Here is a 20,821-nt window from a genome sequence, read left to right as displayed (position 1 = left end):
ATGATATGTCATAGATTGTACATATATAAAACTAATTTTTCTTTTGCAAAGACTATTTTTTTGTGGCATAAGTATGAAATGGTTTCATTTTAAAAATCTTTTATTTTCTCATTTGTCCAAATTTAATGGTATCTTGGGCAGATTCCATAACTTGTTGGTTATTTACCAATGCAAAGTCTTGCATGTGCAAGGTCTGGTTCTGATTTGATGCTTTACAGGATTGCTATAGTTACCATCTGCATTGCTATTTGTTCTACATCATTTTTCTTTTATTTAACAGTCATCTTGGAGTAATTGTCATGAGCAAGATGATGCAATTTTAACTGCCTTCTACATGTTTATTTATTTTGGTTTTATGGGACAGGGTCTCTCTTTGTAGTCTTGGCTATCCTCAAGCTTTCTCTGTAGACTAGCTGGCCTTGAACTCACTGAGATTCTCCCGCCTCTGTCTCTGTAGTGCTGGGATTAAAAGCACGTGCCGCCACACCCGGCTCACATATTTATTTAATCTGCAGGGAACTCATATAATCTTGCCACTCTGTGTAAGTGCAGAATTTCATTCTGATAAACCCCTCTTTTATATGCTATTCAACTCTTAAGTTTCCTTTCCTTTACTCAGCCAGGCACAAGGATTGCAAGATACATTTGTTACCTAAATTCATGACTTCACAGAGAATGAGATAATCCTCTCCCACTGTCGAAGACTAGTCTTTACAGGGACACTTCTTTTGCTAGTAGAGGTGAAAAGTATCTGAACCTGTTTCCACTCTTTTTAATTGAAAATTTGTGTCTTATTTTCTTCATTTCCTTGAAATATATCAGAGAAATACATCATAGGGTTAGTTTGTTCACTTTTAAATAAGACTCAGAGATGGATTTGGCCTCAAATAATTTTCATATTCTTTATGATAGGAATTTTGTGTTCTTGTGACCATTTCAGAAAGAAAAAATTCTCATTCATAAACTGATAAATACACACAAATATTATTCAGCTTGTGAAAATTAGTCAACTTTATTTCTAGTGTTCTTTTCTTTTTGTTTTTTGAGACAGGGTTTCTCAGTAGCTTTGGAGCCTTGCCTGTAACTAGCTCTTGTAGACCAGGCTGGCCTCAAACTCACAGAGATTTGCCTGCCTCTGCCTCCTGAGTTCTGGGATTAAAGGTGTGTGCCACCACCACCTGGCTCCTCTAGTGTTGTAATTGTTTTGATAGCCATTGAGGAACGCTGACTACTGGCTTGATTTTCATCGTTTATGTATCCTGCTTTTTTATACAGCTCAGGCCTATCTACCAAGGGTGGTACTGCCCCAAGCAGACTGAGCTTTCTCACATCAATCAATAAATTGCTGCATAGACTTGCCTATAGTCCAGTCTAATGGAGGCATTTTCTCAACTGAGGCACCCTTTCTCTAGACGACTCTCCTTTTCTCAAGTTGACAACTAACCAGCCAGCATGACTATATAGCTTTAAAAATCCTTCATATCATTCATAACCACATTGTTTAAAATGTGAAACAATATTAAAGAGAAAAACTTCACTTTCAAAACTTAATTGAAATATTTCTAAGAAAAAATTACAGATCTTCATTATTCAAAAAAGCTCTAATCACTAGTCTTTCTTCCAAAATCAGTTACTAATCTCAATTCCTTATGTAGCAATACTCTTTTTATCTGGACTTCTTTTATTAAATATTATGTTTATTAGGTTCATCTATGTTGTAGCTTAAAGTTATAGACAATTTTTACTTATATATATAATCTAGTGTGTGATTGTGTTACGCTCTTTTGATCAGTTGTGTTATTAGTGGATATTTGGATAGTTTTCAGGTTAAACTTTTATGAAAAGTATTGTTATAGAAATTCTAGTACTTGACATACACACTTTAGTTATGTATGTACAAAGGAATGAAATTGCCAAATTTTAGAGATATATGTGTTTTAGTATATACTGCCACTCATTTTTTAGTAATTAAATGAATTTAAAGAATTTGTATTATACTTAGAGTCAATGAATATTCTTTTTTTTCTTAAAGATTTTATTTATTATGTATACAGTATTCTGTTTGCATGTGTGTCTGCAGGCCAGAAGAGGGTGCCAGATCCCATTATAGATGGTTGTGAGCCACCATGTGGTTGCTGGGAATTGAACTCATGATCTTTGGAAGAGCAGACAGTGCTCTTAACCTCTGAGCCATCTCTCCAGCTCCCTCCCTGGCAACTTTTGAACTCTCAGTAAATCATTTTATCAGAAGATTAACTTTTAGAACTTTAAGAACATTGTTTACACTAATGATTGTTTTCACGGGAAAAAAAGTTATTGCTGATGACCTCTACTGGAACTTCTCTCTGTCATATACTGTTGGAGCCTGCTCCAACAAAGTCAGTCAGGGTATCTGGAAGGGGGCATGGAGGCTAAAGAAATGTTAGATTTTGTTAGAAATTGAGGCAGAAAACACAGGATAGATCTGTGTTACTAGCTTACTGTGGATGGCCCCGAGTTTATTTCAAAGCCTGCTTATATACAAAAGCAGAACAAAGCACAGCACAGTCAGTATCTAACCAAAAGACCATTCCTATCCTTTAGGAAGCTGTTTCTATTTCTATCTAGCTGTGCCCTTGGCTGGCATACATCAGCCTGTGTCTTAGTCGATAATGTGTTCTTTTTTATGGGCGAAATGCTCTTTTCCATGGATTTAATCAACTTTTTTTTATAGCCCTCAAGGATAAACAGAGCAGACAAGCTTGAACACAAGTGACTTTTAAGCCAGAACGTATTCCAGATGGAAATGGAGTCACTGTGGGCTACCACAATATACTCTACATGACATATAAGAAACCCCTTGAGGGGATAATAGGTGTATTCTACCACATTCAACACTTATTTATGAGTTTTTGTTTTTGCACAGGAGTATACAGTGAAGACACCAACTAAAATAAAAACATTTCAAAGAGAAAACAAGTATATACCCAGTGGAGGAAGTAATAAAAAGAGAAAAGCAGTCTTTGAATTTGATGTTAATTCAGACAGTTCGGAAACTACTGATCTCTTGGTAAAAATGTTATGAATAACCAGCATTTTTACTTGTTACTTGTTCATATCATTATTTTATTTTTTACTTGCTCATATCATTGTTGTTTCCTTGATATAAATGTATATAGCATTGTGATAATGAAATAGAACAAAATTGTCACAATACAGAGTCATATGTTTTCATATCATTTGATAGAAATTAAGGTTCAAACGATTTCCTTCTAAATTTCCAAAAACATTATACTTAAAAAAAAAACACCATTTCACATACTTGACGTATGAGATGACTAGTGATTGTTTTGTTTTTCAGAAAAATACTATGAAGTTTTTCTTCATTTGAAAACATAAAAGTGGGATTAATATTTTAATAGTTCCACAGGCAAATCTATTAATAAGGGTCTTATCTTTTTTCATATTTGTTGCTTCATTTTATAGCACTACTGATTGACATTTATATATATTGATTGACAGCTCTAACATCTGTTACTCCTAAGGAGAAATGTAATGTTAGCATGTTTAAGGAAGCTACTTCCCCTACTGCTTTATAGGAATGTTTACTTCAATATACACACACCAATACTTTCTTAAAGGATAATAAAGCTTAAATAGTTAAACATAGAATAATTTAAGAGTACTATACTAAATTGAACAACAAACCTTGTAGTAATTAGGGCGGCGGGGCTGCATTCCCAGCACCCCGGCCACCTGCTCGGCTAGCTTATGCCCCAAAATAATTACACAGACACCGTATTCTTTTAAGCACTGCTTGGCCCTTTAGCTCTAGCACTTACAGGCTAATTCTCACATCCCGATCAACCCATCTCTAATAATCTGTGAGAACCGGTCTTACCGGGAAGATTCTAGCCTAGTCCATCCTGGGTCGGAGCTTCATGGCGTGTGTCTGCCCGGGAGCGGGGCATGGCATCTCTGCTGAGGCGTCTGCTCCGGAGAGCAGAGCTGTGGAGTCTCTGACCTCACTTCCTCTTCCTCCCAGTGTTCTGTCCTGTTTTCTCCTCCCACCTATCCTCTAACCAATAAAATGGGCCAGGGCAGATCCTTTATTAGCCAATGACCTTCCTCCATCATTTCCCCTTTTTCGGTTTAAACAAAAAAAAAAAAGGCTTTAACATAGCAAAATTACATATAACAAAACAGGTATCAAGTAAAAGTTACAATAATCTTTATCATAACTAAGGAAAACTATAACTATAACTAACTATTCTTAACTCCATCAAAGACTCCAGAAAGATATAATATTACCTAAGTAAACAAGAACTAAGAAACTTCAAACTCTAGAAATGACAAAGACATCTCGCTGCCTGGACAGTCACCCAAAGTTCTTTTGTACCGTTGGGGCATCCATCTTCAGCCTTCAGGCCCATGGTATCCAGCAGACATTTCCATAAAGCAGGAAAATTCAAAGTCAGTTCAGTCACTATCTGTTGTGTCCTGCAAAATGTCTCGCAGACTCTTTCATGAATCAGGAACCCCGAAAGATCATCTCACCTTAGGCAAGTTCAGTAGTCCTCTCTCTGCGGGTTCTCTATGTCCAGTTTATGCAGTAGTCCAGGCAAGAGCAGTTTCTTGCCCTAATGGCTATCAAACTCCATCTTCCTCTTGAAGTAGATTGGTGCTGCCAGGAGCAGAGTGTCTCATTGTCATGAAAAGTCCTCAGTTATTAAAACATCAAATGTCCTATTCTGTAATCTTTGAAAGACATGAAGAATGTCTATCTAAAATATATCTCTATATATCTAGAAAATCTAACTAACATGACTACAAGCTTTACTATTATCGATGATTCTCCATTAACAACCTATATTTCTTAATTATACAGTACATATTTAAATGAACTACACAATCACAATACCTTAATCAAAATCAGAAACACTTATACATATAACAAAATTGACCTTAAATCTCTATCAATAAAGCAAAATCTATGCTAATGTAAATTATTCATATCTATATCATATCCCCCTTTAAATGTAAAAGAATGTTTATAAACCATATTTGGGAACATGGGCGCAGTTTTTTCTCTCCAAACTGCTTCCTGCTGAATGGGGGCGTCGTTAATTAGGTCTTTCATGGTATAACCTGTGTGCTAGTTTCATCTCAGTTGGCAGTTGAGCGAAGCAATTTTCTGAAGGTGTTCACACCAACCCTTCAGGAGGGCGTGGTCCATCATACCAAATCGGAGTAGAAGAAATGAACAGCGTCTCATCCTCTGTGAAAACAAAATAAGAAACTCCTTTCCAAAGTATCATATCCTTAGATCCAAATTCATAATATCTATGTTGGATTAGTTCAGCAGTATTTATAAATAAATATCTTTTAGCATCTGTTTCTCCTTCCTCAGCATTTAAACAATTCAAAGAGAGCATAATAGCATACAGTATCAAAATTCTCTGTGTATTTTCCATCTTTGTGCAGCTGTGTTTTAACCTCTATTTTGTTTATTTTTACTTTTAACTCTTTGCTTTTTGAGACAGGTTCTCTGTATCTTTGACCTGAAGTAACTCTGTAGACCAGGCTGTCTTTGAACTCTCAGAGATCCGCCTGTCTCTACCTCCCAGGCATTCGGGATTAAAGGTGTACACTACTACACCTCGAACTCACAGAGATCTGTTTGTCTCTGTCTTCTAGGCACTGGGATTAAAGGCGTGTGCTACCACACACAACAACTCTGTTCCTTTTTTTGTTTTTTACTTTAAGAACTTCAACTTTTAGTCTTCATATATTTTTAACACACAGTAAACCATTTAAAACTATAAGATTTTTTTTTTCCGAGACAGGGTTTCTCTGTGGCTTTGGAGCCTATCCTGGAACTAGCTCTTGTAGACCAGGCTGGTCTCGAACTCACAGAGATCTGCCTGCCTCTGCCTCCCAAGTGCTGGGATTAAAGCTGTGCGCTGCCACTGCCCGGCAAAATTATAAGATATTTAAAGCTTTTTATTACTTAGGAGCCTCTAATTTGTTGTATTGAAATACTGAGTAGTTGAATGTTAGAATCCTGTTATTAAACTTAACACATGGAGTCCCTACTACAGAATCCCATAGATAATGATTAACAAAAAACATCTCAATAAGTAAAGTGTAAACTAGGGCCTATTTAAAATGTTTTCCATAGATTAGCTGAATTATTTATCATAACAATTTGATTCTATAAAAGCATAGAAGCCAGATGGTGGTTGTGCATGCATGCCGTTAAACCATGTCTTGAAAAACCAAAAAAAAAAAAAAAAAGAAAGAAAGAAAGAAAAACTATAGAGAATATTGTCATTTTCGTTTTACGGTTGAGGAAACAAAGCTGAACAAAGATCATATGGTAAGGCATGAAGCCAAAATTTGAATATAGATTGGTACAATAGCTGTGGAAGTCATTGTATATAATAGCTTCCAGTGGAAAATGCAGTCCAGATACATACAGATGTAATAAGAATGTCTAGAAATGGCCTGGACTTTGGAGGTAAACACTCCAATGTTTTAATCTATGCTGTATTTCTAGCAGAGTGATCTTGGTCAATTTCTTAGTTACTGTGATTCTTAAAATAACTTTATTTCATTTTGATTTTTAAAAGAAGAATTGTATGGGTAAGGTTATGGCTCAGTGGTAGCATTTGTCTAGTACTGATCCTCTGGCTTTAATCCCCAGCATTGCAAAACTATGCAAAATTAAAATAAATAAAATTATTTTGCATGATCTTGAGAACATTGTAAAATAGGATATACCAGAAACCTCTCTGTCTCTTATGCAACAATTATGCTGGCAGATATGAAATAAAATAATTGTTTTGGAATTCTAGAATCTTATTTCAATTCTTATGTTTTCCAATGGAAATATTGACTGGTAATTGTTTTTCCGTCAAGTTCAGCCTTAAATGGTGATGGCTAATGTTATATGCCAGACCTGTAACAGACTTGTATTTCCGGCATAGCTTTCTAGAGTTTTGTGCACAATTAAGTACTTTGCTTTCAAATCTCAGAGTGCAAGTGTTAAAAGCCCTATTTTCCTTTTTTCCTCTTTCTCTCTCTTGCTCTACTTTTCATTCTCCTTATAGGTGATATATTGACCAAATTTTAATAACATAATATTGATGATAACTGTAACACTGTATTTTTGTATTTTTCTTCAAGAGCATGGTTTCAGAAGAAGAGACATCAAACAGATTTTACAATAATAATTCACCAAATACTCATGTATGTGTCAAAACACCAAAACAGGTAGCCTTTAAATTTTATTTCAGAAAGGAAAATTTAAAAACTGACTTCCTTTTTAAAAAATATTAAGATACTGATTGACTTTATTTTATATTTAGACTCCTTTATCTCTATCAACTCCTGTGTCTTCTGTGAAGTTTGAAGGTGTGAGAAAAATGAGAGAGGACCGTTGGGCAACAATTGCTAAAGTTGATAGGAAAAGAAGACTAAAGGAAGCAGAAAAGTTATTTGCTTAATTTCAGGAAATCAATGTTGATTATAGAGACTAATAATATAAATGGTTAATTTTATTATTATTTCCCAGAGAACCAACCTTTACCCAGGAACTTAGACTTTAAAATTACTTTGCATAAATAATATATGTTCATGTTATCATCATATTTTTGGCCTAAATATAAAATAAGTTTATATTATCTGAATTTTTAAATTATATTCAGATAATTACATTTTGTTGCTTTTACTTGTAATGGATATTAAAGTTCCAAGTTTTTTAACTTGAGCTCTTGACTTATAAATGCATTATTGAGATTTATAATTTATTCTTTACTATTAAAATATTTTGTATGCAAATAAATATTTATCATTGAGTTTTTGACGGTCTTTGATGATTATAATTTGAGAGAAGGGAATGATAAATTATATTAAATAATGTTTCTCAAAGATAAAATGAAATTGATGAGTGATTATTGGTAGTTTTTCCAGTAATTTCAGTGATTGGAAGAATTTGAGGAGAGGGTGATAGAAAAAATTGAGGCAACTTTTGCTATTAATAATAGTGTAAAAAACACAAGAGGTCCTACTTTAAAGGAAGAAGATAAGGGGGTAGTTACTAGAGAGGGACGTGGGTTAACAAACGCAAACATTTCTATAGAATGTTTTACAATATGCAAGATGGGTAGAATTTATTGGGTAAATAAAGTGTTTAACATTGGGAAGAATTAACATTTCTACAATAGTAACAGGTAAGAGGAAGTAATGTATGACCCAAAGTGATGGTAAATGAATGGAATTTTGTAGGATTTTTTGGCTTTACATCTTGTTTCTGTAATGATTGTCCTGGTTAGTTTTTTTGCTTAATTGACACAAGCTAGAGGCATCTGGGAAAAGGAATATCAATTGAGAGAGTGCTTCCATTAAATTGCTTGTAGGCAAGTCTGTGGGGTATTTTCTTCTTTTTTTTTTAAGCAGGTGGTGTGTGTGTTCTTTTATTTATTTATTTATTTATTTATTTATTTATTTATTATGTGTACAATATTCTGTGTATATATTTATTCATTATGTAAACAATATTTTGTCTGCATGTATGCCTGCAGGCCAGAAGAGGGCATCAGACCTCATTACAGATGGTTGTGAGCCACCATGTGGTTGCTGGGAATTGAACTCAGGACCTTTGGAAGAGCAGGCAACGTTCTTAACCTCTGAGCCATCTGTCCAGCCCTGAGTATTTTCTTTTTTAAAGTTTTTTTTTTTGTCTTCAAGACTGGGTTTCTCTGTACCTTTGGAGCCTGTCCTAAAACTAGCTCTTGTAGACCAAGTTGGCCTCAAACTCACAGAGAAGATCCGCCTGCCTCTGCCTCCTGAATGGTGGGATTAAAGGTGTGTGCCACCACTGCCTGGGTTAAAACCAAATTTATTTTTCTTTTATGGTGCATTGGTGTTTTGCTTGCGTGTTTGTTTGATCTTGGAGTTACAGACAGTTGTGATCTGTCTTGTGGATGCTGGGAATTGAACCCAGGTTCTCTTGAAGAACAGTCAGTGCTCTTAACTGCTGAGCCATCTCTCCAGCCCTGGGTATTTTCTTGATTAATGATTGATCTGAGATGGCCCAGCTCCCTGGGTACAATGCCATCCCCTGGGCATAGTCTTGGGTGGTATAAGAAAGCAGGCTGAATGAAGCATGACGAATTAAAAACTCAGAGAAATTGGGATTCAGCCTGAAGGTCAGAAAAGCAAAACAGCCAGCCACAGGCTCTTACCTCTACCTCAGTCTGAAATGACGATTCTGCCTCCAAGAATCTCAGAATGATACTCTGTCTGTGAGCTGTCTCCTCCCGTTTTATAGTCCTCTCTAGGGCTGGGATTAAAGGAGTGCACCACTGGGATTACATGTACCACCCAGTTTCTATGATAGTGAATGTGACTACCAGGATGAAAGGTGCATGTTACCACTGCCTGGTCTGTAAGGCTGACCAGTGGGGCTGTTTTACTTTCTGATCTTCAGGCAAGCTTTATTTATTAAAATACAAATGAAATATCACTACAGCTGAGCAAGCAATGTAGAGCAAGCCAATAAGCAGCACTCTTCCATGGTCTCTGCTTCAGTTCCTTTCTCCAGTTTCTACCTTGAGTTGCCACCTCAATTTCCTTTCATGATGAACTACAAGCTGTATGGTGAAATAAATCTTTTTCCTTCCAAAGTTGCTTTTGGTCATGGTCTTTATCACAGTAATAGAAATAAAATTAAGAGGAGACTTAAGACCATTTACGATGAGGGTGAAAAATGTTGAAGACTGGGAGAAGAGTAGATTATAAGGATTTAAAGGAGGACTTTATGTAAAAAATGAACATAAAATAGTTTTGGGGCTCTGTGCAAATAGTAATTATGGTTTGATGGAATACACAATCTCCTTATGGGAATGACTTTTGGTAGGTAAGGCTAGACAAGAGAAAAATTTAGAAATTCTGTAATGTTATAGAAGTTATGTTCCTTCAATTCATGTAACTCTGTATATACTCAGATAATTTATCTATGATGTTAGAATGTCTGATCTTTTTGATTGAAACTTCATAATTAGTCCTCCATACAACCATTTATTGAGGATTTATTAAATCTTTAAAACATGTTATTCAGTTTAACTTAGTTTTTATTGTTTTGAGAATGGGTACTTTGTTTACATTATTGCTACTCCTCTCTTTTCCCCCCAACTCATCCCACGTTCCCCTCCCTCCCTCTCAAATTCATGGCATCTTCTTTAATTACTACTGTTATGTACACACACATGCTCACGCTCATATGTACGTGTGTTTAAGGCTGACCATTTTGAATTGGATTCAAATTTGAATTAGATGGGTTCTTCCTTTCTCAGAAGCCATTGATTTTCCTATAGCTCTGCATTTAGGTGTGGGACCCTATGAATTTTTTCCCATACACATTGGGATATCACCTGGTGTCATTATGCCAGTCTTGTTTAGACAACAATGTTGTTTGAATTTTATTGGTGTGGGTTTCTTGTCATGTGTAGATAACATGACAGGAGTTGAGATCCTGATTCTGTGGCTCTTACAATGTTTTAGCTGGACATTACAGTGTTTCTGCTCCCTCTTCCACCATTTCCTCTCATCCCTAAGTGTTTGTAATGGTTAATCTTGATTGTCATCTTGACTATATCTGAGATCAACTAGGACTCAAGATGCTGTGGGTGATTTTCTTAATCAGATTATTTGAAACAGGAAGATGTACCTTAAATCTGGCCTATACCCTCTGGTGGCTAAAAACACATGGAAGAAAGAAACTTTGCATTTTGCATGATTGCCCTCAATCTCACTGACAAGTTCATATATTCTGTTGCTGCCAAATTCTTTAGAATCTCAACTTAGACTGAAGACATCATCTTCATAAACTAATTTACTTTCAGATTCTCTGCAATTCCCTTATTGTTGGACTACCCAGGCCACATAGTATATTGGATTTTGTAAAAGCCCTTTTTGACATCAACTAAAAATGATCATGTGATTTCTGTCCTTGAATGGATTGTGTTGAACCATCTCTCTGCATCCCTAGAATCCTTATTTATTTATTTATTTGCTTTTTTGAGACAGGGTTTCTCTGTGTTTGGAGCCTGTCCTGGAACTAGCTCTTGTAGACCAGGCTGGTCTCGAACTCACAGAGATCCGCCTGCCTCTGCCTCCTGAGTGCTGGGATTAAAGGTGTGCACCACCACCGCCCGGCCCCTAGAATCCTTAGAATGAAGCCAATTTGATTGTAGTGAATGATTTTTTTGGATATGTGCATCAAATTGGCATGCCAATGTGGCCAACTAAATCCGCTTAAAACCTGAGAGAGCCTGAAAAGGAATTCTAGACACAAAAGAACATAGTTTAGCACAGTTTCTTGGTAGCCACATTTTTTTTTTCTAGATGGGCTTGTGATGAGCAGGGGCACCACAGCTACTTTAAGAGAGATGCAGTAAAAACTGTGCGGCATTTTAAAAAATAAAAAAGCAGCATTGCTGGTGGGAATGCAAACTGGTATAACCCCTTTGGATGTCAGTGTGGTGATTTCTCAGAAAATTAGGAAACAACCTTCCTCAAGACCCAGTAATACCACTTTTGGGTATATATCCAAAGAATGCTCAATCGTGCCATAAGGACATGTGCTCAACTGTGTTCATAACAGCTTTGTTTGTCATAGCCAGAATCTGTAAACAACCTAAATGCCCCTCGATTGAAGAATGGATAAGGAAAATGTGGTATATTTACACAGTGGAGTACTACGCAGCAGAAAAAAATAACGACAGCTTAAATTTTGCAGGAAAATGATGGAGCTAGAGAACATTATTTTGAGTGAGGTAACCCAGACACAGAAAGACAATTATCACATGTACTCACTCATAGATGGTTTTTTAAACATAAAGCAAAGAAAACCAGCCTACAAACCACAATCCCAGAGAACTTTGACAACAGTGGGGACACTAAGAGAGACTTACATAGATCTAATCTACATAGGAAGTAGAAAGTAGAAAAAGACATGATCTCCTGAGTAAATTGGGAGCATGGGGACCTTGGGGTAGGATTGAAGGGTGAAGGGAAAAGGCAGGGGGGGGGGGGAGCTGAGAAAAATGTAGAGCTCAATAAATGTCAGTTAAAAAAAGAAAAAATTGTATCAATAAGCCAAGATCCATGTCAATGTAAAGTGTCCATTTCTATAACCTATCCCTCTTTAAATGTAAACATTTATAAACAATATTTGAGAATTTGGGCATAGTTCTCTCCAAACTGCTTCCTGCTTTTTGTTGGGTAGCAGTCCAATAGTATTTGGTTTTCCCCTGGGCCTACCTAGTCTTAGATTATTGCCCATCCAAGCAGTGTCAGGCATGGGTTCTATCTTGTGATGAACCTTAAATATAATCAGAGAGTGGTTATACCAGCATGTCATGTAGGTAGATCATCATTGTAGATCACAGGTTTGCTGCCAGGTTGGTTGTTACCTTTCTCCTCTGGTAACATGCAGAGTACCTTCCAGTATGATGTAGTGGGGAAGGCTCCATCTCAACCTCTCCATGTTCAATGGGATACGTGAATGTTGTCTTCAGCAACAGGGCCTTACCATCATTTTGTGGAGAGCCTGTGACATTTTGAGGTTTCCATGGTCCCCTTTGACCAACAACTAAACTAGATATAACCCATTCCTGACACTAGAGATTTCACTTAGTGGCAAAAGATGACAGACAAAAACTTTCAAGATGAGAGATGGCTCAGTGTGTAAAGGTGTCTCCCACCAAGCTTAACAAACCTACATGGCGTACCAAGAGATAATTTCCTGCAAGTTGTCCTCTACCACCACATATGTGTCAAGGCATACATTATCCAATTATATACACAATATATGTACATAAAATAAAATGTAATAAGTAAAATAAAATACTAATGCTCTCTATAAGCAACACAGTTTATATATAAAATTAAATATGTGTGTTTATAACTTGTATATAATAGATAAACTGTGTTACATATAAATATATACGGAAAGAGCATCCCATCACTGGAGCTTGTACTAGTAGGCAGTGTTCCAAGATCTAACCATATATGAATGAGTAATGGTCTTGTCATAACTAGAAGACAATCTGACCCAGTCATAAAGGTTCATGATGGTGACAAGAAAGGGCAATGGGAAGATAAATATTAACAAAGTACAGCTATATACAGATGATATGTGAAGTAGCACAATGAAACTATTTTTTATTAACTAAAAATTAATATATTTAAGATTTTAGAGACATTTATTAATAGTTGCTTTGAAGTAAACATCTTTTAAAATGTATACTAAAATGCAGGTGTCATGATGAATTACTGTAACACAGCACTCAGAAAACTGCGGAATTCCCTCTTAGTAAATCTCTTGTATGAGGTTTGTTATGTGGTGTGACTTTATGGTATTCCTTGGCTCCTGATTGCCAGGACCCATTTCAACTCAAAACTGTAACACTTGTAAGTATAATATCACTCTGATAAGTTTATTAGGAATTAAAAGCCAGAGTCAGGAACAGCTAATCAAATCTCATGTTATTAACACATTCATGTCACCTGTAGTCTAAACTGAAATAGTTCCTCTAATTAAGTATAATTAGTGTGTGTGTGTGTGTGTGTGTGTGTGTGTGTATGTGTGTTGTGTGTGTGTATAAAGTATACTGGGGATTTTTGGGGGGTGCTGTTGTTATATGGTTTTTGTTGTTGTTATTTGGAGTTTGTTGTTGTTGTTGTTCAAGATAGGCTTTTTTTTTTTTTTGGTGTAACCAGCTCTGACTGAGATCCACCTGCCTCTGTCTCCCAAGTGCTAGAATTTAAGGTTTGTGCCGCCACCACCCAGCATTTTAGTGAGTAATTAATATATAAAAAAAATCAGATACTATTATAAGGAACAAAGAACTTTTTAATATAATCATTATTAATTTAGCAAAGAGTGAGAAAATTCAGAAATGTAAACAATATCGTCGGTGAAAAAAAAACTCTACTTATTTAGAATGTATGCTATTATAAAATACTACCGATTCTTTGAAAAGTAATTGGGGGAAAGTAATTATTTTTCCCAGTCATAGCTCAAACTGAGGCTTCTTTTAATTACATAAAAAGCTGTACCAAGCAAATAACAGCTTTTTAAAATTAAAAAGTAATTATAAATTGATGGAATGATAATTTGCTCTATGGATTTTACCAATTTGTTAGTTTTTGGTTTTGCTTTTGGATTTTTGGCATTTTGCCAGTTTTGTGTTTGTTTTTTGGTTGCTTTATTGGTTTGGGTTTTTTGCAGGGGGTGTGGTTGTTTTTTCAAGACAGGGTTTTCTGTGTAGTGCTGACTGTCTGGAACTTATTCTGTCAACCAGGCTGTACTCAAACTCAGAGATCCACCTGCCTCTGCCTCCCAAGTACTGGGATTAAAGTATTTGGTGGCAGGGCCTCAAAAAAGAGCCATGTGATTTTTGCTGCTAACACTGAGTCAGGAAGCCTCTGTTAAAGGAGTTCCGCCTTTGCTTGCCTGTAGCAAACATGCCCCCCCCCCCCCCCGAGAAAACACTGATGCCAAGAAGCCATGCTTGACTCTGTTCTTTTGTGTCTAGAATCCCTTTCCAACCTCTCTTAGGTTTTATGTGAATGTAGTTGCCAAAAGTTGGGCACCATTTGTAGACAGAAGTTTCTGTACTACTTGGTCACATAGCTGTTCAGTCCCAATTAAATACACAGAGGATTATATTGATTATAAATTGTTTAGCCTTTTGCTCAGGCTTATTACTAATAATCTCTTACAACTTAAATTAACCCATAATTCTTAAGTTTAGCCCCATGTCATTGTACCTGTTCTCAGTAAGGCAGTCTCATCTTACTTCCTCTGCATCTGGCTTCTAACTGCATCTCTGTCTTTCCTCTTCCCAGAATTCTCCAAGTCTGGTTGCCCCACCTATACTTCCTGCCTGGCCACTGGCCAATCAGCAATTTATTAAACTAATACAAGTGACAAATCTTTATATGATACAAGACCATTGTCCCACATTATGCATCACCTGGCTTGTTAATTTTATGAAACATGCTTGTTAACAAAATGCATATAGTAAAAAAATATATTTTTGAGTTCTAGTTATAAGATGATGATATGATATTTATGTATTTATGTAAATTATGCATATGCCTAAATAGATTAAAGGTAATATTTTATACTATCTTCTAACTTTAATTATTTTTATAGCCCTTATATTAAAGATATGTCAAAATTAAATGAAGTTTTTATTCCTTTCAGTTCTAAACTCAGATTTAAAAACTGAAATGCTGTTAAGCCTTATATTTCTTCTTTGCCATTTTTTATTTGTAACTCACAGCTGACCTGTCACTGATGTTCTTAATGTACAGTTTAAATTCAGGTTGACTAAATTATGAATAATACATCTCTAACCTTTGCATCAACCAAAGCAACTTGCTTTTTGACATCATTAAATTATATTTATTAAGTAAAAGACATTTTATTACCAGCTAGAGTGATGAAGTTATAGATATTTGTCTTAGGACAGGCATTAGGCCTAATCCAAAAGCCCAGATCTTAAACTTTCAATCTAAGAATTTTTCAACTTTTACAAAAACATTTTGATGATGACAACAGCCTTATCCTGCCTGTTATCCTTTGTGGTCTTCCTAAAACAAGTCCTTTACTCTGCTGAGAAGATGAATGATAGGATTATAAAACTTTATACTCTTTGAAAAATGTAAATTTTGAAAGATGGCATCTTATTTATTTATTTATTTATTTATTTTTTTGGTTTTTCAAGACAGGGTTTCTCTGTGGCTTTGGAGCCTGTCCTGGAACTAGCTCTGTAGACCAGGCTGGTCTCGAACTCACAGAGATCCGCCTGCCTCAGACTCCCGAGTGCTGGGATTAAAGGCGTTCGCGAAAGATGGCATCTTAAACAGTAAAGTCTTTCTCTGCTTAACTCTATTCCATTTTCAAAACAAAACTGCAACACAACTGTTGACTCTCACAGTCCTACATAAATAAATGAAGACCAATTTTCCTAACTAGTTGCTCAGGTTCAGGCCACACCAATCAGAAGAACAAAGAGCTCCTGCTGCACCAAAGGCCAAACTAATCACCAGAAAACCAGCTCCCAAGTTGGATAGAGACTCCCTTCTAGCCCAAAGATCATGCCAGCTGCCAGAAATCCAGGCCACAAAGACTAAAAAACCAATGAAAAAAAAAAACCCAAGAAACAAAACACCCATCTAACAAAGACAAATGCATAAATCATCCTCAACACCAGTGTGAAAATACAACCAGGTCAACATAGCATCATCAGAGCCCAGCTATCCTATGACAGCAAGACCTGAGTATTCCAACACAGCTCATGCACAAGAAATAAACATTAAAAGATACTTTATGAAGATAGAGGTCCTTAAGGAGGAAATGAAAAACTCCCCTAAAGAAATCAAGGAAAAAACAACCAAAAAGAGTAGGAGGAAAACAAGAAGAAGAAGAAAAAAAAAAAAAAACAGGCAAAGGAAATTATTCATAACATGAAAACCAAAATAGAAGCCGGGCGGTGGTGGCGCACGCCTTTAATCCCAGCACTCCGGAGGCAGAGGCAGGCGGATCTCTGTGAGTTCGAGACCAACCTGGTCTACAAGAGCTAGTTCCAGGACAGGCTCCAAAACCACAGAGAAACCCTGTCTCGAAAAACCAAAAAAAAAAAAAAAAAAAAAAAAATAGAAGCAAAAACAAAAACTCAAAAAAATCAGGAAATGGATAATCTAGGTAAACAAACAGGAATGACAGATACGAGCACCACCAACAGAATACACCAACAGAATTTCAGGCACTGAAGATACAATAGAAAAAACAGATTCATCAAAGAAAACGTTAAGTCTAAAAAACCCCTAATACAAAACACCCAGAAAATCTGGGACACCATGAAAAGACCAAACCTAAAAATAATAGGAATGGAAGAAGGAGAAGAATTCCAGTTCCAAATATATATATATATATATATATATATATATATATATATATATATATATATTTGTGATTTGTGATATATATATATATTTGTGATTTGTGATATATATATATATATATATATATATATCATAGAAGAAAATATCCCTAACCTTAAGAAGGGCATGCCTATAAAAAACAAGAAGCTTACAGGACACCAAATAGATTGGATCAGAAAAGAAAAGTCCCCCTGTCACATAATAATCAAAATACTAAACATACAGAACAAAGAAAGAACATTAAAAGTTGTAAAGGGGAAAAAATCAAGTAATATGTAAAGGCAGACCTATAAGAATTACAACCGGAGTGAACCTGGGTCCTCTGAGGGAACAGACAGGAACCAGAGATCTCGGCGGGACCAGGCGTGAGTCTGGGACCTCAGAGAGAATAGGCCTGAGCCAGGACCTCTGTGGGTTCAGGCATTGGTCTGGGACATCAAAGGGAATAAGCAGGAACCTGGAACCCCTACAGGTATGAGTGTGGGTCTGGGACCTCTGAGGAAGAAAGCAGGTCCTCTGCGGGTCCTGGCGCACCCGAGCCTGGGACCCCCAAGGCAGTAGACCAGAACCAGAAACCTTTCCAGCTCCAACTCCAACCCAGGGACTTCTACAGGAGGGAATCCAGACCAGGATTTACAGAGATAGGTCAAAGCTGGTAACCTAGGCCAAAGTTGCCCTAAGGCAAGAAACTCCATCTTGGCCAACAAATTCCACAGGAGCAGAACTGAACCAAGGATACCAAGGATAGAGAGGGCCTGAGGACAGAGAGGGCCTGCTCCACTGGGAACAGAAGCCAGGAGCAAATCCAGTTCAGGGAGCCAACCCAGTCCCAGAACACTGGCGGATCAGGACTGAGCCAGTGACCAGATCCAGAGCCAGTGATCTCCACTAGAACAGGTCCAGCTCCAAGCTAGGAACTTCTACAGGAGGAGATTCAGACCAGGATTTACAGAAACAGATCAAAACCAGCAGCCTAGGCCAAAGTAGGCCTGAGACAGCAAACTCCAAGGGAGCAGAGCAAAGCACAGGAAGGAGCACTGAGCTGTCTCCAGGAACAGGAGTAACCAACAGGGTAACTAGAACTGTGACACTGACTGTACCACGAGGAACAACCATCTGAGCTTTGGATTCGCTGGCACCTAGAAGATTATTCAACAGAATCTCAGACAGCCTCAACCATACCTATTAGAAGAAAAGATGAGTAGAAAAGGTAAGATCACATGCTACACCACAAAGAGCAACACAATACCAGTAAAACCTAAAGACCCTACAACAGCAAGACCTAAACAACCAAACATGGATGAACCAGAAGAAAATGATCTAAAAAAAAAACAAAACAAACTCAAGAGAATGTTTGAAATTCTTAAAGATGAAATGAGAAATTCCTTTAAAGAAATGGAGGAAAAAGCAAACAAAAGATTGGAAGATAACAGCAAATCACTTAAAGAAAACCAAGAAAAAGAAGTCAAACATGAAAAGCAAAAGACTTATATGATCTGAAGAGAAACCAGAGTATGCAATCAAACATATAAAACAAACTAGCCAGGACTTGAAAACTTAAATAGAAACAATAAAGAAAACACAAGCCGAAGGAATTATAGAAACAGAAATGAGAAAAAGATCAGAAACCACAAACGCAAGCATGAACAGCAGAATACAAGAAATGGAAGAAAGAATCTCAAGTGTTGAAGATACAATAGAGGATATAGATTCATCAGTTAGAGAAAACATTAAATCTAACAAAAGCTTAACCGAAAATATCCATGAAATATAGGATACCATGAAAAGGCCAAATCTTAGAATAATAGGTGTAGAAGAAGAAGTTCAACTCAAAGGCACAAAAAATTTATTTAACAAAATCATAGAAGGAAACTTTCCTTACCTAAAGAAAGATATGCCTATGAAGATATAAGAAGGTTACAGAATACCAAATAAAGTGGATCAAAAAAAAATGTCCTCTCGCCACCTAATAATCAAAATACTAAACATACAGAGTAAAAAAAGAATATTAAGAGCTGCAAAGGAAAAAGGTCAAGTAACATATAAAGGTAGACCTATCAGAATTATACCTGACTTCTTATTGGAGACAATGAAAGCCAGAAGGTCATGGTCAAGCATTATGTAGACATTAAGAGGCCCCAATGCCAGCCCAGACTACTATACCCAGCAAAACTGTCAATAACCATAAGACAAAACAAGATATTCCATGACAAATCTAGATTTCACCAATACCTAGCCACAAACCCAGCCCTACACAAAATACTAGAAGGAAAACTCCAACCCACGGAAGATGGCTACACCAACAAAACAGACAATTGATGATCTCATTACAGCAAATCTTGAAGAAAAAAAATGCACAAATTAACATCACCAAGGATGAAAACTAAATTAACAGGAGATAGCAACCACTGGTCATTAATATCCCTTAATGTAAACAAACTCAACTCACCTATAAAAAGGCATAGGCTAACAGACTGGAAACAAAAGCAGAATCCATCCTTCTTCTGCATACAAGAAACGCATCTCAACCTCAAAGACAGACACTGTCTCAGAGTAAAGGGTTGGGAAAAAATATACCAATCAAATGGACCTAAGAAACAAGTGCATGTAGCTATCCTAATATTGAACAAAATAGACTTCAAGCTAAAACCAGTCAAAAAAGACAAAGAAGGTCATTTCATATTAGTCACAGGAAAAATCCATCAAGAGGAAATTTCAAGACTGAACATCTATACCCCAAATACAAGGGCACCCTCATATGTCAAAGAAACACTTCTAAAGCTGAAATCATATATTAAACCCCACACACTAATAGTGGGAGACTCCAACACTCTCCTCTCACCACTGGACAAGTCAATCAGACAAAAAATTAACAGAGAAATAAGAGAACTAAGAGATGTTATGACTCAAATGGACTTAACAGACATCTAAAGAATAGTCCATCCAAACAAAAAAAGAATATACCTTCTTCTCAGCACCTCATAGAACTTTCTCAAAAATTGACCACATACTCAGTAACAAAACAAACCTCAACAAATAAAAAAAATTGGAATAACCCAATGTACCTTATCAGATCACTATGATTTAAAACTAGAAGTCAACAGCAATACTAATTCCAGAAAACCCACAAACACATGGAAATTAAACAATGCTCAGCTGTATCATCAATGGGTCAAAGAAGAAATAAAGGGGGAAATTAAAGACTTCCTAAAATTCAATGAAAATGACCACACCACATACCCAAATTTATGGGACACAATGAAAGCAGTATTAAGAGGCAAGTTCATAGCAGTAAATGCCTACATAAAGAAGCTTGAAAAACCCCCACACTAGTTAACTAACAGAACATTTGAAAACTTTAGAACAAAAAGAAGCAAACTCACCTAAGAGAACTAGATGGCAGGAAATAATCAAATTGAGAGCTGAAATCAACAAAATAGAAACAAGGAAAACAATACAAAGAATCAATGAGACAAAGAGATGGTTCTTCAAGAAAAATCAACAAAATAGAGAAACCTTTATCCAAACTAACCAAAAGGCAGAGAGAGAGAGAGAGAGAGAGAGAGAGAGAGAGAGAGAGAATCCAAATTAACAAAATCAGGAATGAAAGGGGGGACATAAAAACAGACATGGAGGAAATACAGAGGATCATCAGTCATATTTTGAAAACCTGTACTCCACAAAATTGGAAAACTTAAAGGAAATGGACAACTTTCTGGATAGATATCACCTACCAAAATTAAATCAAGACCAGATAAGCAAATTAAACAGACCTATACCTGCTGAAGAAATAGAAACAATCACCAAGTCTCCCAACCAA

General features: G+C 36.3%; 1 protein-coding gene across 1 annotated transcript in view; it reads left to right on the top strand.

Annotated features, from left to right (window-relative positions):
• Positions 1 to 7,487, top strand: part of Sycp1 (synaptonemal complex protein 1) — a 92,729-nt gene extending 85,242 nt beyond the window's left edge. Inside the window, exons 30-32 of the mRNA XM_041638211.1 lie at positions 2,906 to 3,049; positions 7,168 to 7,254; positions 7,350 to 7,487. Of these exons, the coding sequence (XP_041494145.1) occupies positions 2,906 to 3,049; positions 7,168 to 7,254; positions 7,350 to 7,487 (369 nt within the window). The remainder of the gene's footprint in view (positions 1 to 2,905; positions 3,050 to 7,167; positions 7,255 to 7,349) is intronic.
• Positions 7,488 to 20,821: the final 13,334 nt, after the last annotated feature.

This window comes from Microtus oregoni, unplaced genomic scaffold, assembly GCF_018167655.1.
Source record: "Microtus oregoni isolate MIOR12 unplaced genomic scaffold, Mior012 000054F_ref0000373, whole genome shotgun sequence".
In the NCBI taxonomy this organism is placed as follows: domain Eukaryota; kingdom Metazoa; phylum Chordata; class Mammalia; order Rodentia; family Cricetidae; genus Microtus; species Microtus oregoni.
Note: the sequence above shows the minus strand (reverse complement) of the source record. Positions and strands in the feature narration are given on the sequence as shown.